Source organism: Neovison vison, chromosome 12, assembly GCF_020171115.1.
Source record: "Neovison vison isolate M4711 chromosome 12, ASM_NN_V1, whole genome shotgun sequence".
Taxonomy (NCBI): Eukaryota; Metazoa; Chordata; class Mammalia; order Carnivora; family Mustelidae; genus Neogale; species Neogale vison.
The window spans coordinates 20,033,576-20,059,208 of NC_058102.1; the positions used below are offsets into that span (position 1 = coordinate 20,033,576).

At 36.1% G+C, this 25,633-nt stretch overlaps 1 protein-coding gene across 1 annotated transcript in view; it reads right to left on the reverse strand.

The window, feature by feature from the left end:
* The window catches only part of UTP20 (UTP20 small subunit processome component), a 95,847-nt gene that overhangs the window by 25,945 nt on the left and 44,269 nt on the right, over positions 1-25,633 (reverse strand). Inside the window, exons 26-40 of the mRNA XM_044227214.1 lie at positions 25,421-25,587; positions 23,352-23,560; positions 17,890-18,033; positions 17,094-17,173; positions 15,157-15,374; positions 13,277-13,421; positions 11,732-11,819; positions 10,747-10,890; positions 10,292-10,342; positions 10,040-10,192; positions 7,876-8,031; positions 7,274-7,414; positions 6,262-6,399; positions 2,687-2,826; positions 2,398-2,480 (exon numbers count right to left, since the gene is read on the reverse strand). Coding sequence (XP_044083149.1) covers positions 2,398-2,480; positions 2,687-2,826; positions 6,262-6,399; positions 7,274-7,414; positions 7,876-8,031; positions 10,040-10,192; positions 10,292-10,342; positions 10,747-10,890; positions 11,732-11,819; positions 13,277-13,421; positions 15,157-15,374; positions 17,094-17,173; positions 17,890-18,033; positions 23,352-23,560; positions 25,421-25,587 — 2,057 coding nt within the window. The remainder of the gene's footprint in view (positions 1-2,397; positions 2,481-2,686; positions 2,827-6,261; positions 6,400-7,273; positions 7,415-7,875; positions 8,032-10,039; positions 10,193-10,291; positions 10,343-10,746; positions 10,891-11,731; positions 11,820-13,276; positions 13,422-15,156; positions 15,375-17,093; positions 17,174-17,889; positions 18,034-23,351; positions 23,561-25,420; positions 25,588-25,633) is intronic.

The following is a 25,633-nucleotide window of genomic DNA, read 5'->3' on the forward strand; positions in this document are numbered from 1 at the left end:
AAACAACAAAAGTCACCTTAAATCAAGTAAGGAAACAACACAATTTGTCACACAGTCTTTCCCACCAACATCTAATAAAAACGAATCTTCACTACGGGTAGGCAAGATAAGTGCTGGGGAAAGAGCACTAAATGAGAGGGTTATGGTGTTCTGGTGTCTTACAGTTTGGAGCCTAAAGACGAATAGAGACAAGTAAACTCACAATTATGAGGGTGGGAGAGCAAGTGCAGGGTGATTTGGGAATATGCTAGGAGGCTAAGCCAGCAGCGGGGGGGTGGGGGTGGTGGTGTCTTAATTTAAAAAAAAAAAAAAAAAGCTTCCAAAGTACTGTGGTTGGGAGTTTCCAAAAATAAAAACCTATACTCATGAGCATGAAAATCATAATGGCAGCCAAGAGTTCTCATGCAGAAATGTCCCTGATTATAGGGTTCAGTTCATTAAAGAAAATTAGGTAGTACAGTACTGTGAAGTAAGTCCAGGCTTGGCTCTGCTAACAAGCCATGTGACCAGAGTAGGCTTTGGATCCTTTTCAATAAGATGGAGAGGTCATCTACCTTATAAGACTACTATGACGGTTAATAAAATCTTAAAAAAAAAAAAAAAAGGGACGCCTGGGTGGCTCAGTTGGTTAAGACTACTATGACGGTTAAATGAGATAAAGTCAACAATACACCCCAAATATGTTTCTCACACTTCACTAACTTTCAAAAATGGCAGCTATTAGTCTTTATTTTGTTTACTGGCCATATAGCTTTATACTTACCATATTCCTTTACACTTCTGAATTGTAATTTTTCATATAAAAAATAATGGGGTAACTACCAACTAAGATTCTTGTAAGATTTTTATAAGAACAAATAAGACAATGTCTTTAAAGGCCCAGGTCATAGTAGGTGCTCAATAAATATTCCAAACATATCTAAGAAGAAAAGAGATAGTTAAGCAAATAAAGTATTTTAATTTTTAATGTTTCTGTTTATGCAAAATTACAAAATGTAGATTCCACTGCCTGAAGAAAAACTGTTAAGGGGCTTTAGTTTAGTACATTAGTGGTTTAAAACACACATAGTGCCTACAAATTCAAGCCAGTCTTTGTTATTAATTAGTGTGACTCTACAGTGATTTTACTATGAATCACAGAATTAGAAAATTCTGAATAGGAAGGAATGCTGGAGTAGTGCAAACTGAGGGCCAGAATATTTCAATGTCTTTAGCAAAAATAATTAGCCCAGTGGTCCATTTAAGTGTTCATTCTTTTCTTTTAACAGGTTAAGGAAATTTCCAATCAGTCCTCATCTGATATCATGAATAGATGCTAATTTTAATCAACTATTTCCCTTGTGTCTCTTTAGATGACCACATGATTTTTGGATGTTAATATGTTAAATTCCATTAACCAACTATACCAACTTCATGAGTTAGTGGAGGCTTCCTCTATCAATCATCTAAAATGGCAGGCATAAGTTGAAATTATTGAGTCCTTAAATATTTGTAGAACCTCCCTATAAAACAGGGTGAACATGGTATTTTCATTAGAAGACGGTTTTTAACTAGAGTCAATTTCTTTAGTGGTTAGAGATGCATCCAGAATTTCTACTTCTTCTAAAGCCAGATTTTGTATTTTTGTTTTTAAGATTATTTATTTATTTGACAGAATGAGAGAGAGACAGTGAGAGAGGGAACACAAGCAGGGCGAGTGGGAGAGGTAGAAGCAGGCTTCCCGCTGAGCAAGGAGCCCGATGCAGAGCTCAATCCCAGGACTCTGGAATCATGACCTGAACCGAAGACAGACGCTTAATGACTGAGCCACCCAGGTGCCCTTGTATTTTATTTTTCTAAGAATTTTTATGTCTCATGCAAGTATTCAAATTTATAAGTACAAAGATCATAACATTATTTTACCTTTTTCATTTAACTATGACCTTTTAAAATTCCCAATGTTGGTTATTATGCCTTCTATTTTCACTTTTCACTGACAAATTTTGACAGAGCTTTGCCAATTTATAATCTTTTCAAATATCTATTTTTAGCTTTGATGAACTTTTCTTAATGTATCTACTTTATATTTCATTAATTATCACTCTACTTTAAATTCTTATCTTGTGCTTTCTTTGGATCTGTTGCTTAATGTTCTTTCCATAATGCAGGTGGTAAAACTGGGTTTCTATATAAATAATCTACAGCTCATTTTTTTAATCATACAATTTACACTGGCCTTCTCTATTCTTAAATAAATTTTTACACAAATACTCAAACCATCTGCTTTAACTTCCTCCTGACTCATTCACTGGTCACTGTAGAAAAAGGTGGTAAGCTGAATTTTGCTAACTTTAATTCATCATCATCAGTTATCCAAGAATAGAATGAAAATTTAGTAAGGAAGTTTTAAAAACTTACTTTCATCATTCTGGATTTTTCTTACTTGTTCTTCAAGAGTTTTGTGATCAAAGTGGAATGCTTCTAACACTATTACTAGCAAACTGTTAAAAAAAGAAGGTACACAGAAATGTTTGTTTGATTCACATCATTTATGATCAAAAGGAAACATTTGAAGATGTACAAACATTAGCATAACCTCATTAATACAAGCTGTAAGTAAACTGAGATTAGCAAGACCACTTCAAGAAATAATACAATGCTGATATTTTAAAAACAAAACAAAAATAAGAAGTTTGACCATACATACCTGACACCCAACTTCTGATTGATCTGTCCTGTCTGTAAAACATGAATGAAATGTTTCAAGTAATATATATATGCTGACCAAGAAAGATGTCTGCAAATAGCTCCAATAACTTCTGAGGCAGCAATGGTTATATTTTCATGCTGTAAAACAAATCAAGATCATCAACATAGAATAACATTTCCCAACAAAACACAGAGCTAATATCATACATTAAAAAGCTTAGACAGTAGATGATCAGTAATTATAAGGAAGGAATGCCCAAAGTATACTCCATTTTCCCCCTAGCTCTAAGAAAAGGCAGTATCAATTAAAGGAATGACACTGTACTTTAAAGGATATTAATACACTTTGGGCTTTTTCCCAGTCAGACCTCTCTGATGGGTTCAAGTCTACAAATAATAAATGAAGTAAATTCAAGTGTAAAAGTTGACAAATACTAAAGTTAACTTTAATGGACAGCTCAACATTCAACAGTACATTGCACTGGAGACATCTCTTTCATGCCATCATAGAGAACAGGGACTGGACGTACCCTCCTATCTTAAACTAGAAAAGTAGACAAAAATATATGAAATAGCAGTTTTCAGACTCTGGACATCAAACAACACAGTTCAGTCTTCCCTGACAGAAAGGTAACAAATGAAGCGTGTCTTATAATTGCCCTAATTCACAGTGTCGCAGCACAAGAGGAGAAACTCAAAAAGGGCTCAGTGGTCTCACTAATGCAAGGAGACAGAGTTGAGGCTGTGGCAACTAGAGACCACAGGGCAGAGCACCAGAGAAGAGAGAGCTACAAGGAGAGGCAAGTTGCACGGGCATACCAAGAAGCAGAAAAATACCTCTCACAAGAAGAAAAATCAACCAATTGAAATAGACCCCAAAATGACACATATGATAGACAAATAGTAGACAAAGGCAGTAAGACATATGATAAAATTACATTCCATAAGATCAAGAAGGGACAGGAAAGCAAGAACATGTTAGAGAGAAAGAGGTAAGGTATAAAAAAGGCCCAATCTGAATGTCTAGAAATGGAAAAGACAGTTCTGGGAGGGAAGACACACTAGATGGGATTAAAAGCAGATTAGACTCTGAAGAAGAAAAGATTAATGAACCTGAAGAACAGTGATACAAAAGTAAAACAAAATGAAACCCAGAAAAAAAAAGTAATGGGGAAAAAGAAAAAAAAAAAAAGAAAAGAGCCTCAGTGTGTTTGGAACAACTTTGAGTGGCCTAATATACAAGTGGGGTCTCCAAAAGCAAGAAGGGGACCCAAAGTATTCTTGAAAAAATAATGGCCAAAAATTTACAAATCTGAAGAACACTACAACTCAGTAGCTCCAAGAAGCTCAATAAAGCCCAAGCAAAAGAAACATGAAGAAAACTACACTAAGGCACATTGTAATCAAATGGCTTAAAACCAGTGATAAAGAGAAAAATTTCAAGGCAGGCTGAAAAAAAAGGGTACATTACACTCAAAAGAATAAAGATAGGAATGACTTTTTGTTGGAAGTGATATAAACCAGAAGACAGTAGAGCAATTCTCTTTAAAGAACAGAAAGAAAAAAAAAATAACTGTCAATCTAGAATTCCATACCTAGAAACATTACCTATAAGAGCAAAAATGAGAAAAGACAAATACGAACTGAAAGACTTCATCATTAGTGACCCGTGCCACAAAAAAAATCTGAAGGAGATCTTCCTGTTAGGAGTAAAATGAAACAGGAATATGTCTGGAGCTACCCAAAGGAATGACTGGAAAACTGTAATTAACTGGAAGTGACCAGAAATCACAAATATGTAAGCAATTATAAAAGATCTTTCCTTATTTTGAAAGCTCTCTCTAAAAGATAATAGGCTATTTTAAAAAAAGATTTTCTTTATTTGAGAGAAAGAGAGAGAGAAAGCGAGCAGGGAGAGGGGCAGAGGGAGAAGCAGGCTCCCCATTGAGCAAGGAGGGAGACGTAGGATTCAGTCCCAGGACCCTGAGATCATGACCTGAGCTGAGGGCAGACACTTAAATGACTGAGCCACCCAGGCACTCCAATAATTGACTGTTTAAACCAAAAATAATGATGGATAGTTCGTTTAAAACTGATGTAAAGCCAAAACCTATATAAAAATAGCTACATGATAACTAGTAAGTCAATAGAGATAAAATAAAATCATTAAAAAAATCCAATTAATTCCATACAAGGAAAGAATAAAGAGGGACAAATGGAAAATAAATAAAAACATCAACAATTTAAACCTAACCATATTAATACTGATATTAAATGTAGATGGCCTAAAACCAAATAAAAGGCAGAGGTTGTCAGATTTGACAAAACCGCCAAGACTCAGTTATATGCTATCTACCAGAAACTAACAGTAAATAAAAAAGTCACAAATATGTTAAAAATAAAACACAAAAAGGGTATACCATGTTAACATCAACCAAAACTAAATATAATTTATTTTTTCCATCTATACCTCTTTCCTATTTTACTGCCATCAAAGTATAAGTTGGCTGGGCTTACTAACTCTTTAAACTGGAATTTTGGGGAGTATTCTTTCATTTATTTAGTTAATTCTTCTTATAAAAATGTTTTTTATTTACTTTTTTTTTTTAAAGACTTTATTTATTATTTATTTGACAGAGAGATCACCAGTAGGCAGAGAGGCAGGCAGAGAGAAAGAGAGAGAGAGGGAAGCAGGCTCCCTGCCAAGCAGAGAGCCCAGATGTGGGGCTTGATCCCTGGACCCTGAGATCATAGCCTGAGCTGAAGGCAGAGGCTTAACCCACTGAGCCATCCAGGTGCCCCTACCTAGGTAATTCTTTAAAAATTATTGAAACAACAGGGGAAACCTAACTTTGCACAATACCATGTGGTCAACACAGTATAAATTCAAGTCACAACTCCTGGTATCACCTCAGTTAGACTTGAATTTTTGGGTGCTGTCTTTCATCATTCTAAACAATAAATATTAAGGCCTTACAATGTGCACAACACTGTTTTTGGCACTATGTAGTATAATAATGAAGACAGTCCTAAGTTCAAATACAGATTCTCATTCTGTATGTCTTTGAGAAAGTTAAATACCTCACTTATTCCCAGTTTACTTTCCTGTAAAATAGTGGCAACAGCACCTATAGGGTTAAGCTATGATGAAGATGAAGTAAGATTATGTTAAGTACTTAGAATAGTTCCTGTATCTGGTATAGTGCTAAAGATAAGGTAGTTATTGTTTAACTTCCTTTCTTATGAGCCATTTGGGAAAACAATGATTTTGGTAATTAATTATCAGAATTAAGTCCTATAATACAAAAATAAAAGTATGCTATGTTAGTAATGTGATCATTTATTTCTATGAGGGGAACTATTTTGTGGTTGGCCTCTTTGGGCTAATAATAGTAAAAATAAAGATTAAAACTACTATTTATAGAGCATTTACTATGTGCCAAGTACCATTCTCAGGGCTTCAGAACTATTTTAAGCCTCTAATTGTGTTGACATCAATATGAATGTCACAACCCCATATGCATGTCATGGTATAGGTAGATGTTTAATGGTTTCCCTGATCTAATGTCCTACCTTGAGCATTTTCTCGTCAAAAATTGGAGTCATGGCATAAGGCATGATATAATTCTGAAGAGATTTAGAAGACAGGACAATTTTGCCTTCCATTAGTTGTTTTGCCAGTTTCTTCAAGGCTCTTGCTCGTCTGTGGATCTATGAGTTAGATAAAATAAGAATTAGTTACTGAATACACTCACTTACAACCAGCTCCATTTCATTATCAAGTTACTTTTCCATGAAAAGATTAAAGGAGTGAAATACAGTCCATGTGTTACATGAACAAACACCTGTGCCTTGATTTGCTTCCAGAGATATAATCCATAGCATTTGTTTAACAAAGGATCCTAAAGCACTTATATACTTAGGAAATGGCAAAGAAATGTGACACTATTATTGTGGTTTATGATACCATGAAAGAAAAGAGACCTTAGGAAAATTGATCATTTCCTATACTAATCTGACCGACAATCATGAAGACCAAGGAATGAGAGGCTCAAAACTTTTTGGAAAAGTAAAATATATCTTTTTAAATCAGATAGAACAGTTTGAAGTGCTTATTTTTTTTAAAAAACTATTTTATTTATTTATTTATTTGACAGACAGAGATCACAAGTAGGCGGAGAGGCAGGCAGAGAGAAGGAAGCAGGCTCCCTGCTGAGCAGAGAACCTGATGCGGGGCTCGATCGCAGAACCCCAGGATCATGACCTGAGCTGAAGGCAAAGGCTTTATTTATTTATTTATTTTTAAAGATTTTATTTACTTGTTTATTTGACAGAGATCACAAGTAGACAGATAGAGGCAGGCAGGGAGAGAAGAGGAAGCAGGCTCCCCGCAGAGCAGAGAGCCCAATGCGGGGCTTGATCACAGGACTCTGGGATCATGACCTGAGCTGAAGGCAGAGGCTTTAACGCATTGAGCCACCCAGGTGCCCTGAAGCAGAGGCTTTAACCCAGAGCCACCCAGGCACCCCTGAGATGCTTAATTTATAGGCAGGAAAAAAGAACTCAACACGGAAGTGTTTTCTACCTGAATATGCTTCATATTCTCAAAGAAGTCCATTTCTGGATCATGGCAATCAGTGAGCTGTACCAAGTCTTTAAATTCTGGTTGATCTGGAAAGGTTTGAATTAAACAGGAAAGCACTGTGGTATAATCCTGTTGTATATTCTGCAAATGCCAAATTGAGAAAAACAAATTTTTTTTTTTTAAAGAATTTGGTGGGTATTAAGGAGGGCACGTATTGCATGGAACACTGGGGTATGGTGCATAAACAATGAATTTTTGGAGCTGGAAAAAAATAAAATTAAATTAAAAAAAATAAATTAAAAAAAAAAAAGAATTTGCTTTCTAGATAATATAAAGAAACACAGAAAAAAACCACTATAATGTTTACAATTTTCTTTTAACATAAAACATTCCCACTGTAAACACAAACTATAAGATCAGACATCATCACTCTCCTTTATATTCCCACTCTCCTTTTAAGAGTTTTGTATTTATGCAATTAAGTATTAATTAAATGTACTAAGCTGTTTTTAACAACAACTTAGTAGGGAAAAAGAAAAGCAAAAACAAAATCCCTAACAGTAGTACATAAAAGACAAAGATGTAATTGCAAACACTAATACCTCTGTCTGGCTCTTCAATCCTTTCCTCAACTTCTCCAGGAGTGAACGATGAATGACTTCCCTATATTCTTTCTCTGTGACATTCAGGGCAGCTAACTTTTTGATGATACTCATCAGACACATGCTGGCATTATCACTTAAAGACATGTCTCCTAACTCGAAACAAGAAAAAAAACAAAACAAAACAAAATTATTCTGTGTAATAACTATAATATGGAATATTATTTCCCAATGAACAGTTTACAAAATGTTGATACTCCTCTATGTAAAGATCCCTCCTAAGAAATGTTCCCCAAGTACATCACATCTAAGGAAGAACTAAATGTAGGGCTGTGAGGAATATGCACGCATACCTCAGAGATATTGTGACTTTGGTTCCAGACCACCAGATCAAAGTGAAAATCGTAATAAAGTGAGTGAAATGAACAAATGAATTTTTGGGGTTCCCAGTACATATAAAAGTTATGTTTACACTATAATTTATTAAGTGTATAATAGCATTATGTCTAAAAAAACAAGGTACATGCCTTAATTAAAAAATACTTACTATGATCTGTTATTTTAGTGCATCATAATCACTGCTCGCAGATCATTGTGATAAATATAATCATAATGAAAAAATACTGTGAGAATCACCAAGATATGACACAGAGATATAAAATAAACAAATGCTGTTGGAAAATGACACTGATAGGACTTGTTCAAAGCAGGGTTGTCACAAACCTTCAATTTGTAAAAAAAAAAAAAAAAAGCCAAAACCAAAAAACAGTATCTGCAAAGCTTAATAAAATGAGGTAGTCCTGTAGTAAATAACTGAAAAATCATGCTTACTGAGAAGTCACACTCTGATTTGGAAAATAAGATGCAATAGACTTTTTGATTAGTTTTATTTCCCAAAGCAAACAGAACTAAAGCTCGTTTTCAATATTCAGTATCATGTGATAACTGAAAACGACAGAGTTGGCTGGTATAATTTTGGTTAGTTGTGTTCCAATTCCTAGTCTGAGCAATGTAGGTAGTGAATGTGGAGAAAGTATTGCTAACTCAGCCAAGCAGGCAGTGATCTGGAATTCTTTGTGCTAAAATTTGATATGAAATATGAAGAATCAGCCCCAAATGGGGAGATTACTTTTTCATATATTACATAATCATTAACATCAGATGAATAGTTATAAAATGCCACAAAGAGATTACTGATGACATTACATGGTTAACTATAAATCAAAGATTTCATTTTCCCCAGTTTTGGGTTTTAATTCAGTCCAGCAACATGGTACTTAAAATAGTATGAACCCTTTATATTTCTGAATCAATAAAAGAGGGCAAACTGTCAAATAATACAATGACAAAACTTCAAAACACTGAGATATAATTGAAATACTATACAATTCACCCTTTTAAAGTGTACAATTCAATGTTTTTTGGATATTCACAAGGTTGTACAGCCATCACCACTATCTAACTTCAGAACATTTTCATGCCCCGACCCCAAACAAAACCCTGTGCCAATCAGAAGTCCTTCCTCACCATTCCCATTTCTCCCTCCCTGGCAGCCCTTGGTAACCACAGATTTACTTTCTGTCTCTATGAATTTCCCCTATTCTAGCACATGGCTTTTGCATTTTTCAAAGTACTTCCACATATTATTTTATTCAAAATATTTGTCTTTTAGATCATGAAAATAACAATATGGTCTTCACCAAACAAAACAGTCTGCAGCCACAAGAAATTATACACAAAAATCTGTGTCTTGCTCACAACACAAATTAAGAAACCAGGTCATGCAATTATCATATGATCTCTCTGATATGAAGAATTTGAGAGGCAGAACGGGGGACCATGGGTGGGGGTAGGGGGAGAAAAATGAAACAATATGGGATAAGGAGGGAGACAAGCCATAAGAGACTCTTAATCTCATGAAACAAACTGAGGGTTGCTTGGTGGGGGCGGGGGTAGGGATAGGGTGGTTTGGTTATGGACATTGGGAGGGTATGGGCTATGGTGAGTCCTGTGAAGTGTGTAAGCCTGATGATTCACAGACCTGTACCCCTGGGGCAAATAATACATTATATGTTAATAAAAAAAAAAAAAAGAAATCAGGTCATGTAGTTGTATTATCAAAACAATGAAAAACAATTCATAAATTTTTCCTATAAAAACCTACCTCCATATTATAGAAACAATTATGCATAACTGGAATTAAGTAGTTAACATCAACAGTTTGCATCTCTTTAATATAAGAGGTGATAGTCTGGAATGTTGCGAAGCGAACATCAAAGTTGATATCATCAAGATGTCTTTGATCAAAGGCATTAAGCTACAAGAAATGAAAACATTGAAACATTGTGAAACACTGAAAATGTAAAAAAAAATGACAATACTTTTGAAGCAAAAGAGAAATATAAGACTTTCTTACCTTGACAACATCAGTAATATATTTTAATCCACTCTCAAAATCAGAAAGAGTCTGAAAGGAATGAAAACAGTATATTATTATTGAATAAAACCTTAACTTTTCTTTCTTTTTTTTTTTTTTAAGATTTTATTTATTTATTTGATGGAGAGAAATCACAAGTAGGCGGAGAGGCAGGCAGAGAGAGGGGGAAGCAGGCTCCCTGCTGAGCAGAGAGCCTGATGCGGGCCTCGATCCCAGGACCCTGAGATCATGACCTGAGCTGAAGGCAGCAGCTTAACGAGACACCCAGGCATCCCAAATCTTAACTTTTCTGTCCTCCTCCCTTCATTTCCCTCTTTCCACTCAAATTTATATGAAACATCATGTTGACACCAAGGAAGCTGTCAATATGTGTTACATGTCACAGCGATCTTTTTAAAAAGGGGTGGTTTGGGGTAAAAATGTGTACTACAGACCTGGAAAACTGTACAAAGCAATTGTCTTGACAACTTATTCTTAATAACTGAGAAGAGCTTTGCTAGAGGCTTGAGGAAGTTTGTAGGCTCCAGACAGTGTTTCAACAGGTTTTGTACTGTCACCAAAATATCAACCTCTGTATCCTTAAGAAGGAACATTAAGAGAAATCACATTTCAGTAATTCAGAAAACTGGTCAACTTGGCTTTAATATTATAGCACAGAAAATAAATAACTTTCAATAAGCACAAGTAGTATTCAGAAAAGTTATTTCATAGGCCTTTGAAAGTTCTTAGCATTTTAACTTCACATAAAATCCAAAATAATGTCCATTAACAGTTTCTTCCTTTAATTCTAATAGAAAATACACATGGTTTTGGAACATAATTTCTTCTTTGTCCAGTCTAAAAAGGGCCAAGAAAAATGAGGTTGCTGAAGAAAAATCCTCACTTCTGGTTCTCTACAGATCTGTGGTCTTCTCTACTGAATTACTGTATAGTAAGAGATGTTCAGTGTAGCTACTAAAGCCTCACTGAGTTTGAGCCATTTGATTTGACTTGAGATTAAACTAAAAGTTGGAAAATCATTTTAGAAACTGCTAACTGCATGTAATATTAGTATAATCTGACTTTTCATTAGCAGTTCTGCAACTGTGATGCATACTTAAGATTATATGATGCGCTTCTTGGGTTCCAGATTTGTTATTGATCAAAGTGAGAGGAAAAAAAAAAAAGGTGAGAAAAAAAAAATGGATTAGAAGCTAAAGAAAGAAAAATGAAGGACTGATGATGGTGCTTCCAGCCTCTTGTTTCCCCTTTCCTACCTCTTTCCCAATGTGTCTCCTCTATTTTTAATTTTATATTTCTGTATAAAATCTTCTTGCAAATACATCACAGAATCTATCCAATGAAAATTATTGTTCATGGATGAACCTTAATAATAAAGTACCACTTTAATGACAAAGCCAATGTCCTGTGAATTTTTACCTGAGGAACATTGCCATGGTGGAGGAAAGGAAGAAGAAGTGTGATGAGCAGAGAACTTTGCTCTTTGTCTCTCATGAACTTGCTGATCCTAGAGAAGGTGAAAAACTGATATGTAAGATACACAAGTGAAGAGTATTTCTCTAAGAAGTTAAACGTTTTGTACAAAACATGTGACAGACACAGGTGGCTTTTATGTATTCATGTAGGAAGAGTTTAACTGACTTCTATGCAGTGTCCACTTTTAGTTCTCTCCAACTTCAGGCTCATGGCTACTAATCTATTTCTCTTGCAACATCTGATTGTGTAGGTGAGTAAGAGGAAACTCCGATGCTATAATCTGAATATTAGCAATTTCTTTTTTTAAAATTATTTTTGTTATTACTATTTTTTGACAATTAGTAATTTCTCACTTTACAAAGAAAGTAACATTTTTAAGAGCCAAGACTTGTTTAAGGCTATACATGCGGTATTCAATTTAACTCCCACGATACCCTTCCATGTAGAAATGTTTAGCCCCATCTTGCCCAAAGAAAACTGAGACTCAGAGAAACTGATGTCACATCTAAGAATTGGCAGAGCAGGCCTTTCAAACCCAGTCTTTATGGTGCCTAATCTCTCACCTTCTTTTCCTACCGCACAGTCTGTGATAAAATTTAATGAGTATATTTTGTGTGGTTTCCCATTCTGTATAACTTAGAAATACAATAGTATGAATAAGACATGTCAAAGCAATTCCTGGAAGATTCTAATATATCATTTTGTTGTTGTTGAGGTAACAGAAAAAATAAACTTTGAACAGTTAAGTCCTGTAACAATTCATAATTTAAAATATAACATTTTTTGTACTCTGGTTTAACAACCCTGCTACAGAAGACACAATTTTATATTACTAGGTCTACTGTCAAAAAGAATCTTTAAGGGCGCCTGGGTGGCTCAGTGGGTTAAGCCGCTGCCTTCGGCTCAGGTCATGATCCCAGGGTCCTGGGATCGAGCCCCGCATCGGGCTCTCTGCTCAGCCGGGAGCCTGCTTCCTTCTCTCTCTCTCTGCCTGCCTCTCTGCCTGCTTGTGATCTCTCTCTGTCAAATAAATAAATAAAATCTTTAAAAAAAAAAAAAAAAGAATCTTTAAAAATCCTTGCAACATCTTGACCCTTAAAAAACAAATAAACAGAACAACCACAACATGCTCTTTTAAATGAATTATTTTTATCAATTAAACTTTAAAAAAAATGAAAAGTATGCGATCTCATGTAACTCAAAATTCTAACTGAACAAAATATACAAATCTATTAGCGTACTTTAGAATTTTGAAGATTATTCTCTCATAATAAAATGAAGATAGATACCATAAAAGTTTTCTAATGAATATACAGGCAGAGAAGAAGAAGAATTCTACATTATCTTAAAAATGGAGGGCATTTAAAAATACTTAAAATCTTTTCAGCTTATTACCACATTAAAATAATTGAAAAACTGGGTAAAAATTAGCAAAAATTAAAACCACGGATAGTAATTTTATCTTTTAAGGACCAATATATCACTTACTTTGACAGAATGCCAAGTTCCTTACTGACTTGTGCCCTATTCTTCTTCTTTTTCACCTTTTCTGCATTTATTGTGGTTTTGCTAAGATACTGAAGAATTGCAGGTACATGAGGTAGAATTAATCGTCCTCCCATTGTGATAGAATCTGAAAAAAAAGTAATAAATGTTTTGATTTTAATGAACTATTAAAGGATAATTGTATACTATCTTCATAATGATAGACAAGGAGAGCACTCAATTTTCATAAAAATATAATAAATTTTAGTGAGAAAGGAATCCATCAAAATCCTTGAGGAGAACACAGGCAGCAACCTCTTCGACCTCAGCCACAGCAACATCTTCCTAGGAACATCGCCAAAGGCAAGGGAAGCAAGGGCAAAAATGAACTATTGGGATTTTATCAAGATCAAAAGCTTTTGCACAGCAAAGGAAACAGTTAACAAAACCAAAAGACAACTGACAGAATGGGAGAAGATATTTGCAAACGACATATCAGATAAAGGACTAGTATCCAAAATCTATAAAGAACTTAGCAAACTCAACACCCAAAGAACAAATAATCCAATCAAGAAATGGGCAGAGGACATGAACAGACATTTCTGTAAAGAAGACATCCAGATGGCCAACAGACACATGAAAAAGTGCTCCATATCACTCGGCATCAGGGAAATACAAATCAAAACCACAGTGAGCTATCACCTCACACCAGTCACAATGGCTAAAATCAACAAGTCAGGAAATGACAGATGCTGGCGAGGATGCGGAGAAAAGGGGAACCCTCCTACACTGTTGGTGGGAATGCAAGCTGGTGCAACCACTCTGGAAAACGGCATGGAGGTTCCTCAAAATGTTGAAAATAGAACTGCCCTATGACCCAGCAATTGCACTACTGGGTATTTACCCTAAAGATACAAACGTAGGGATCCAAAGGGGCACGTGCACCCGAATGTTTATAGCAGCAATGTCCACAATAGTCAAACTATGGAAAGAACCTAGATGTCCATCAACAGATGAATGGATAAAGAAGATGTGGTATATATACACAGTGGAATACTATGCAGCCATCAAAAGAAATGAAATCTTGCCATTTGCGACAACGCGGATGGAACTAGAGCCTATCATGCTTAGCGAAATAAGTCAAGCGGAGAGAGAAAACTATCATATGATCTGCCTGATATGAGGAAGTGGTGATGCAACATGGGGGCTTAAGTGGGTAGGAGAAGAATAAATGAAACAAGATGGGATTGGGAGGGAGACAAACCATAAGTGACTCTTAATCTCACAAAACAAACTGAGGGTTGCTGGGGGGAGGGGGGTTGGGAGAAGGGGGGTGGGGTTATGGACATTGGGGAGGGTATGTGCTTTGGTGAGTGCTGTGAAGTGTGTAAACCTGGCGATTCACAGATCTGTACCCCTGGGGATAAAAATATATGTTTATAAAAAAATTTAAAAAATTAAAAAAATATATAAATTTTAACTATAAAGATTAAATAACTTTTTTCTTAGTCATAATAGCAGTATTATTAGCTAAATTATAAATTTATAAATTTATAAAGCCCCTGAGGCTTTATGTAAGACATTTTTGGTATTAGTAAAAGAACTGTTAGGATAATTTGACAAGAAGAATTCAGAGACATGACAGTGGAAGTCATTAAGTTTCCTGATGGATAGTTGAGCTTTCTGGAGCATAAATAATCTGAATTTCCACTACTACACAGAAAATTCAGTTTATATGAATTGGTATTAATTCCTACAGCAGAGAAATTCTTTTAATAATAAAAGTAATTAAAAGAATCAAATTGTGTTGAAATTTTCCATTCTGAGAGCACAAATGCTACTTCAGAAATCTAAGAATCATTTACTTTGCACAGCACACATACCATCTGCACTTTCCATGTACACACATCCAGTTACTGGCAAGCTCAAAAGTGTTTCTGTGGGTTCAAAATCTGGAAGGTTAAGAAGGTCATCGGCTATATCCATCACAATAGAGGCTGTGGCTTCTGAGAGATTCTTTGCTGAGAGAATTGCAAAAACGTTGGTCAGGATATCACACTCTGGGTACCCAGGTTTCTGTTTAGCCAGGAAAGGGAAATATCTGCAAGGAAAAACACTGAAGTTGTCATCTTATTTCTCACTATATTTTTTTCTGAAAACAGGTTCAGTAAGAATTTCCATATTGAGTTTAAATATATATGGGAAATATATATATTTCCCATATATATTTAAAAGGGAAATTACTTTAAAATCTAAAATTTGATGGGTAATTCCAGGCACCTCACAAAGATTGTTATTTAGGCACTTTATGTATCTCTCTCATTTAATCCTCGTAACATCTCTATAATTTGGTAACCTTGTCCCTACGTTACAGATAAAAAAACTGAGATGAGTCTAAAGCCACTGAGGTAGTTAAGTTGTAAAGCTGAGATGTGAACATGGTATGAGCCTTTTCTAAAAGAAATGTACTGAAGACAGGCTATTTTTCAACTATAAACCTTCTAGAATGTGAATGTATATATACTCACATAAAAACCAATGCTGTACAACATGGGAATCAGGAGTACAGACCAAAGAAACGTTTACCGTGTTAGCATATGCAATACTCAGAGCGCAGCATCATTTTTGGGAGAGGTGGTGAATCCATCCCCAGTATGAAAGAGGAAAGACACACACAAATGACAGGAGCATCCTACCCAGGGGAAACACACCAACAAGGATAGAGCGCACATAGGCTATCCAGCCAGTGGCAAACCAGCAACTGTTCTACTTCAGGGATGTAGTCCTCTAACGATCAGCAGGAGGGTAAAACCAAAAAAATTCAGATAGTTTTACCACTTTATCATCTTTGGAAGAAGAGCTCAAGCACTTTCAACATAGTTAGTGCTAAAAGTGCTTGAGCGCTTTTCTTCCAGAAAAGTTGGAAGTACGTCCCTAACAACAACAGTACTTCTGATTTTTAAGTTTTTTTTTTTTTAAAGATTTTATTTATTTATTTGACAGAGAGAGATCACAAGTAGGCAGAGAGGCAGGCAGAGAGAGAGAGAGAGGAGGAAGCAGGCTCCCTGCAGAGCAGAGAGCCCGATGCAGGACCCGATCCCAGGACCCTGAGATCATGACCTGAGCCGAAGGCAGCGGCTTAACCCACTGAGCCACCCAGGCGCCCTGATTTTTAAGTTTTAATGAAACTTTACAGTTTTACTAAAATATGTATAAGTTTAACTTACACTGCAAAATGTTACTTTACCTTTTTTTTTTCTTTTAAGATTTTATTTTTATATTTGACAGAGAGAGATCACAAGTAGACAGAGAAAGAGAGGGAAGCAGGCTCCCTGCTGAGCAGAGAGCCCAATATGGGACTCAATCCCAGGACCCTGAGATCATGACCTGAGCCGAAGGCAGAGGCTTATTAACCCACTGAGCCACCCAGGTGCCCCCTATTTTTCCCTTTTTCAAAAATAATAAATGAACACTCTAAAGATATATCATAAAAATTACCTCTTCCCTGTTCTGAGGTACCCAAACCTCCACATGCTATAATAACATTACCAGTTTCTCACGTATCCTTTTAGGCATTTTCTACTTCATCTTATATTTATACACATGCATAGGTATTTTTCTTGGGTTACACTGTTCGGCAGCTTGTGTTTTTCTTTAAACCTGAAAATTCTGAAATTATTCTGAAATTCAGCTACCTTATTCTCTTTAACTGCACCTATAGTATTTCACCATAAATCATATTATTAGTAACCTTGACTCATTTTGACTAGAATGGTCTAAAACACTGTCCTTTTTAAAGGTGGGAGAAAAATGGTCATACCTTGCGTTTCTGCTCCAGACACTAATTAGTTTTAGCAGAGGAGTAGGAGAATACTGACTCTCAGATCCAAGCCTTGTGATCTAGGACACAAAATAAAAACAGAATACAAAATAAAAACATACAGAATTGTCGGGAAAAAACAACTAAAAAGCAGAGCAAGTACAGAAATCCAAGAGGATAAACAGCCAAGGGATAAACAGCCAAGGGACAGAGATTAACATTTAAAGGACAGACTGAAGAAAAAATAAAGGAATCCAAAATAATGGTTACAGGGGAAAAATGGCAAAGATGGAGCAAGAAGTGCTAGACCCTTAGAAGGAATGAGGTACTTTAGGTTTCAATTGGTTAGAAACGACAGAGCTCAAGCAGCTAGAATTCCTAAAATCAAGTCTCCTCCATAGTCTTTTTAGCTATAGTTAAATAACAGGAGTCATCACAAAATGGTTACAAACAAGGTAACAAGGATATCTGTGTATTTTCCCTTATGCTTGTCAAAAATCCAGAGACACATCACGGAGGTGCTGTAACAGTTATATTCCATTTGCTTAAGAAACACAACCATATTCAAATTAACCTTAACTATAAATGTCGTGGTATTAAAGAAACCAGCTCTTGAGCTTTAGGTGATAGTGGAGGCAAAGCAAAGTGTTCTAAAATGTTCAGAAACAAAGGAAGACTCGATGTAAAAGAAAAGGCCAGGATAGGCATTCATGTCTGGGTGTAGACTGTGCTGGTTAAAGTCATACCAAAGGAAGAAACAGAAGGTATCCCGGAAGAGGGTAGTAATATAGTTTACCTGGGGCCAAACTGCACCATGAAATACAGCATCAATTTCTTCTGTTCTGAATTGGTAAGACTCCCAGTCCAGAAAGATGTCAGTTACCATTTTGATTCCAAGACGTCTTAAATTTTTCAGTGGGTTAATAAACCTGAGCTGTATCTGTAAAACAAAATCTTCTCTTAAAAACACATGTTTCATTTTTATCCTTGATTCCTCAAGGAGGCACTGTTGCTCAGATGGCTAAGAATCAACCTGGACATGCTGTTAAGTCTATTGACTGTGGCTCTAATCTACATGGAAATTCAACTCATCATATCACACTGCTTTTCTCATTGAACAAGATAGGAAAGCAGAGACTTAAAAAATCAAATGGTGAGACGTGTTCCATTATCACTGCCAAGTAAAATCACATTAAAAAAATCACAAGTGGAACAGCTGTTTGGTGTCCGACATTGTTGTATTTCTTCAGCTAAGTAATTGTCTCAAATATAATCCTGATTCCTTCCTATGAACAGAACATTCTAAATAAAACAAACCTTTCTTTTTCTTTTTTCTTATTTTTTGCCATCAAAATGCCTTAGATTGGGGGAAAAATTAAACCTTTATTTCTTTTTTTTAAAAATATTTTTTATTTTCTTATAAACATAAAATGTATTATTAGCCCCAGGGGTACAGGTCTGTGAATCGCCAGATTTACACACTTCACAGCACTCACCATAGCACATACCCTCCCCAATGTCCATAATCCCACTATCCTCTCCCTACCCTCCCTCCCCCCGGCAATAAACCTTTATTTCAAATGAAGTGACTTTCTTTTTCACTGTTTCATAACTTGTATTATTTTTTATTTTTTCTAAAACTAGGAGTTTTCAATCATTCTTGTTAACATTAGTCTAGGAGACTAGTTAAAGAATTTATGGTCTCTCTATATAGTGGAATACTTCATATAGTATAAGAGAATGAGGCGACTGAATCAAGGTATGGGAAGATCTCAAAACATAGAGTTCAAAGAAAAATGCAATTTGGAAAAAAATTATAATCTGTCTGTTTAGAGGCACACAGGCTGGAGTGGGTGGATGCCTGAGTTAACGGCAAAGCTCTTTCATAATAGACTTTGCTACTTCTACTGGCATCTCCTTCCCTACTGGTTACAAAATCACAAATACGTGGCCAGTTTGCTCAGGCTCAGAGCACAGTAAGTTAGTGACCCCCACCATTAAGTCCAATGGTATTACAGCCAAAGGTCTGACCTCAGCTTAAAAATATCACTGAAGGAAAATGTATTAAATAGTGTGCCAGACTGGAAATGCCAAAGATATCCAACAGGGGGGGGCAGATTATAAATTTGAAAAAAAAAAAAGCTTCAGGGAAGAGGCAGAATTTCTAGTGGATTTTAAAGGAATGTTGTAAAAACCAAACAAATGGGGTAAGGCGCAACCACTAAATGTTTTTCCATTTGATTAATATACTGTGGTCTCTGGATATATAAGTGGCCAACTTATTTTTACATGTGACCTTAGTGAGCTACATCAAAATCTAAAAACCACCCTGAAATTTATGAAGACAACACAATACTCTAAATAATGACTATCAAGTTTTATGGCCACAACATCATGAAGAAAATTGTAGACTTCAGTTCCTAGAGGAACAGTCTACATGACTGAATTTCATGTACATTAAGTTACTCTGTTGTTTAAATGTTCCAAAATAATAAAATCAAACAAAAATAACCCTCATGATATACACTTCAGTGTCAGTCAATGTCTTGGAGGAATTAAAAGATACAAAAAAAGTAAATGTATAACTTCGCTCAAATACCCACATGTAGAAGTTTAACTTACTTAAGCAGTATTACTATTCAGTAATTCATTACAGTACCTCAAGGAATTCTTTGAACTTGTCCATGAATTTTTTTTAAAAAGCTCCAAACTGACAAAAAGCTTAGCACCTCACTAACTAATGATCTATAAAATTGCATAAATGATCTTTTGAGTCACTGATTGTTGACTCAGAAGTAAGGCTGCATTACTGAGTAACTTCTTCTAAGTTAACCAAAAAGTCAGAGAAATTATACAGGGTTTATAAAATCTCTAGCCTTTTATGATTTAATATACCCAGGTATGAAGTTACTATCACTCACTATAAGGCATAAATGAAAATTTCTCACAGAATTCCCCCCTAATATATAACACAGAGAAAGAATTTTCCAAAACCTCTTTTCAGCTTCCAGTGTTGGCCCCCTACAAGCCTTTTTTTCACAAAGTAATCAGAGTGAAATTTTAAAAACATCAAACAGACCTTATTACTCCCTGGCTTCAAACTTCTCCAGTTTTCCCAGTACACTTTGAAATAAATCCATCTCAGAGCCCATGAGGCCCTACCTACCTCTCGACTTTATCTTACATGATTCTTCTCCCTCCTTGTGCTCTATCCAACTTGCCCTTCTGTCTGTTCTTAGATCTGTCAAAACTGTTCTACCTCAGGGACTTTACACTACTAGTCATTTTCTCTGCCTAAAAATGTTCTTCCCACAGCTGAATCGATAGAGGAATTCAAATACTACTTCCTTAGACAGGACACTGGCCATCCTAATAAAAGCAGCACCTATTCACTCCCAGTTTGGTTACTTCCTATCACATCCTTTCATTTTATTTTAAAATCTTCACATCTTCACGTCTCTCCTCAACATGCTCATATTTTCCTCTACTTTTGTGAATATATGGAGTGTATCCCTAATAGCTGTTTTAAGTTTTTGGCTAATTCTATCATCTGAGCAAAAAGCAGGCTGGGTCTGCTTCTATTGATTGATTTTTCTCCTTATTATGAGTAAAATTTTCATCCTTCTTGGCATGCCTGGGGAAACTTGACTGGATGTCAGAGACACTGAATTTTGTTTTCATTTAAATCATTTGAAAGCTTTTGAGTTTTGTTCTCTGATGTAATTAATTTACTTGGGAAAAGCATGATAAGCTTTGCTAGGTGTTGCCAGGGCAGCCTTTATTCCTGAGCTAATCTGGTTCCACTACTGAGGCACTCCCCTACCTAGGATTCTTCCTGGTGCCTTGGGTTTTATGGGGTTTCTGCTCTGGCTGTTGGGACCAGGAGCCATTCTTAGCCTTGTATTTGTCAGAGGACTATTCTCAGCCTCCTCCTTTCTCATAGTTTTTCCATGTCTGTTCAAGATGGATCAACAGGGACTTGATTTGGCCTTCCTTCTCAAGCAACTAAAAAACTGAAGAGAATCTATGAGATAATAATTTTCAGATACTAGATAGCAGGCAGCAAAGGGCAGTAAGTCCTAAAGGGGTAAACAGATAAGGGGAATCCTATATGTTCCCCAGATTCCTGCTTGGAGTTTCAAGCTAAGTGTGAGAAGGAAGAGTCCAGGCACAGGCCAGTCATCTTCCTAAGATGAGGAGATGGAGTAGTGTGGGGAGAACTGATAGGCAGAAATACTGGAGGGAAGAAAGTTAGAGAGAGAGATCTGCAGAGGTTCTCATTTATTTCCCTTTCAGGTCTCACCACCAAGTGACATTATTCTCATTATTTCTGTATTTATTAAGTCTTTTTCTCCCATTATACTGAGTCCTTACCTGAGTCTCATTCCCCACCTAGAATGATGTCTGGCAGATAGTAGGCATGAAATAAATATTTACTAAATAAATAAGGGGACAGGAATTTCTGTTTTCCCTGTTTACTGTTCCATTTCCAGTGCTTACAACAGTCCCTATCACATAGCAGGGGCTCGAATAATATTTGTTAAAGGAATGAAAGAATAAAGGAAATAAAATGGTGCCTAAAAAACAGAAGGTATGTTCTAAATCCCTGGAGCTTGGTAATCAGAGGACAGCATTTCATCAACTAAAGGAGATTTATGTCCATGTGTAGTCCAAAAAAAAAAAAAAACCAACAACAAACCAGCATAAAATTCTGGCTGTCAATTTTCAGTTAACATTACCATATCTGAGAGGCTGTTCACCAGGCATATCAACAAATCAAATGAAACAAATTTAAGCCCAATTAAAACTGTGCCCATTTATCATTAACTGAGAATCAACAGCAAAAATCTTTGAGTCTAGATCTTCACTTCAAGTCCCACTAAGAAGCCTTTAGTCCATAAAGACATTAAGTTTCCGTAAGCTTTCCCAATACTTATGCCCACAAACTTGTTTCAACAGCACATAAATATATTGTCTTTAATACAATTCAGAAAATATTTACTGAGCACCATCTTGTGAAGCTTCTGGCAGTTAGCTGGCTGCCGGGTCTTGCTACTTATCTTTACTCAAACCATCCCACTTACAGTAGGCAAGCTTTTACTTGCCAAAGATCTCTGTGCAGCTCTTATCTCAAAGTAACAAGGGTGATGCTAACTGTATTGTTTATTCTCCAAGAATTCTGGATAAAGTTGGAAGATGTCTTATACCTCTAGGCTCTTGAAATTAAAATGTGAAATACCAGATCAGCTATCTCTGTATATAGAACTAACTGTACTATATATACTGTATATAGAACTAACTAGCTATATCCCCATATATAGAACTAACTCACATCTATTATTTAAAATCTCTTTAAAATATACAAGTGATATACAGCTGACCCTTGAATAATGCAGGGGTCAGGGGCATTGAACCCCTGCATAGTCGTTAATTTTTGACCCCCCCCAGAATCTTAACTATTAATTGCTTGCTGTTGACTGAAAGCCTTACCAATACCATAAACAGGGATTAACATGCACTTTGTATGTTATATCTATTATGTAATGTACTCTTACTTTAAAATAAGGTCAGGTAGAGTAGAAGTTATTAAGAAAATCATCAGGGGGGCAGCTGGGTGGCTCAGTATGTCAAAGCCTCTGCCCTTGGCTCAGATCACGATCCCAGGGTCCTGGGATCGAGCCCCGCATTGGACTCTCTGCTCAGCAAGGAGCCTGCTTCCCTTCTTCGCTCTCTGCCTGCCTCTGCCTACTTGTGATCTCTGTCTGTCAAATAAATAAAGAAATAAAAACTTTTTATATAATTTTTTATTATTATTTTTAAAAGATTTTATTTATTTATTTATTTGACAGACAGAGATCACAAATAGGCAGAGAGGTAGGCAGAGAGAGAGAGCAGAGCAGAGAGTCCGACGCGGGGCTCGATCCCAGGACCCTGAGATCATGACCTGAGCCGAAGGCAGAGGTTTAACCCGCTGAGCCACCCAGGCGCCCCATAAATAAAATCTTAAAAAAAAAAAAAAAAGAAAATCATTAGGAAGAGAAAGTACATTTATGGTGCTACACTATGTTTATCAGAAAAAAAGTTCCATTTTTAAGTGGACTGTTGTTCAAGGGTCACCTATAATTTGCATCCTCCAACTGCTCATAAAAATTTAAAACAGTGAAGACTATTAGATATTCAGGTCCCAACCAATTTCCCAAGTAAAATGCAGACTCTTACTAGCCCAAGAAAAAAGCAACTACAGTGAATTTGTCTCACCTTTTCTCGTTGGTCAAGGATGTGTGATGCCGTCGCTGTCATGCACAGCAGAATCTGCAAAATCTTCGGTAAGTATGCACTGATCAGATGACTGATGTTCTTTAATACTGTTTCAAGGCTATTTAAGATACCATGCTGACGACCTAAAGGAAGAACTTTAGACAAATCCAAATCTTCTACTGCTTGAATGACTGCCGAATGACACTCTCCTAATGAAACAAAGATATCACGTAAAAGGAAGTATTACTTACTTTCTAATTACAGCTTCCTTTTTTCAATTGGAAATGTTAGTTACTCTCTAATTACAGCTTCCTTTTTTCAATTCCCTCAATGATAAAGTATTTTCTACAGTTCCAATGATTTATACATGATAATATACTTTCCTAATGTATTTTCTTCTGATTCTCTTACCAAATTCAGTGAACTAGGCCTGGGAGGTTTTAGTATTACCACACTACAGATGAGGAAACTGAGAATAAAGGAGAAACTTGTGCCAGAACTAAATCTCCATTCTCATCCTATTTAGACTAGTCCCCAAACCTGAAATAGCATTAGTCTTTTGTTCCACCTAGCAACTCCCATGCATTTTTCTCACTCTCAGCTTTCACTGTCTATGTTGACTTGAGCAGTTTCATAGAAAATGTACTGCCTGCTACATTAGGAGTTTCTTGAATGCTGAAGATCAAATGTTTTCTCTTGACACCACTGATGAATAAATAAAACAACAGTCCTTTATAAACTGGCACCAAACTGATTTTGTAATTTACTTAAAAGACTTGAATTGTTATTGCTTGAACTTTACTTCAAACCACTGGTATGAAATCATGAGCTTGCTAATTCATACACCTAAATGCTCTATCCAAAAACAGTATCATATATAGCTCTCCTCTTACAATGGAAGCTGTTTCATTGAACAAATGCCTTTGTCTTCATCAAAGCCAGCTTCCTTCACAGGGCAATATTACACTAAACGAAAACATCTTAACAGCTGAATCCATTGTCATAAAAAAAAAAAAACCCACAAAATTTCATACAACATATTACCATACAAATAAATACCTGTGTTTGCCTAAAGCAAAGCGATTACGGGGTGAGAAAGAGATTCTATAGTCAGAAAGAGCTACCATTTTCTAGCTGAATGGTCATAAGCAAAATAGTAAACTCTCTAAGCCTCAGTTTCCTCATTGGTAAAATGGGAACAGTCAAGTAATGATACCTCGGGTGGTTGTTTTATGGATCAAATGAGTTGTATGTAAAAGGGCCCATCATAATGTTGGGCATGGAGTAAGCACTCAATAAATATTAGCTATTATTATTAACTACTAATATTGCATACCAGAGAGCATTCTGTCTCATTGGATATACCTATACTATTCACTTTAGATGGTGAGGTTGAGAGAATAAATAATTACTTTTCTATTTTCAAAAGTATCCAGGGTACAGGAGGTATTCAACAAGTCATAGTCTAAATGCACAACAACAAAATGCACACTTCTTTTCTTTCTTTCCTTCTTCTTCTTTTTTTTTTTAATTTTATTTATTTGACACAGAGAGAGAGCTCAAGTAGGCAGAGAGAGAGGGGGAAGCAGGCTCCCTGCTGAGCAGAGAGCCCATTGCAGGACTCGATCTCAGGACTCTGGGATCATGACCTGAGCCGAAGGCAGAGGCTTAACCCACTGAGCCACCCAGGTGCCCCACTTCTTTTCTTTCTTATTTTATTTTTAAAAAATAATCTCTACACTCAATGTGGGCCTCGAACTTACAACCTCAAGCTCAAGAATCATATGCTCCACAGACTGAGCCAGCCAGGCATGCCCCAAAATACACATTTTCTAAGCAGGGGCTTACTAACCCATGGATGATGATAATTCCCAGGATAAATTGTGAGCTCCACCTAATTCAATCAAAATTTAAAATAACTAACTCCACTTCAGCCAAAAGGCCACCAATGAGATTGGGAGGAACAATCCCATTAGAAAGATGTCTAAGAGCATAGGAAACCTAGCTAGAGACATCTTAAGTCTACAGCAGAAAATACACATTCAAAGTAGCAGAAACTTGAGAACTACCATTCTTGAAGTGCTTCACAGGTTCAAACAGCAGGTCTAAGAATATCTGAATCTCCTCCGGTTGGGTCCCAGCAAGGAACCTCAGGACAATGGACATGCGGGTGCCTGAAGCGGCTTTCCCCTGAGTTTTACTGCCAGTCTTATTCTTCATTCGGCCATACAAAATTCTAAAAAAGCCAAAAGAACATTATTTTGTTTGCACATTAATCTTAA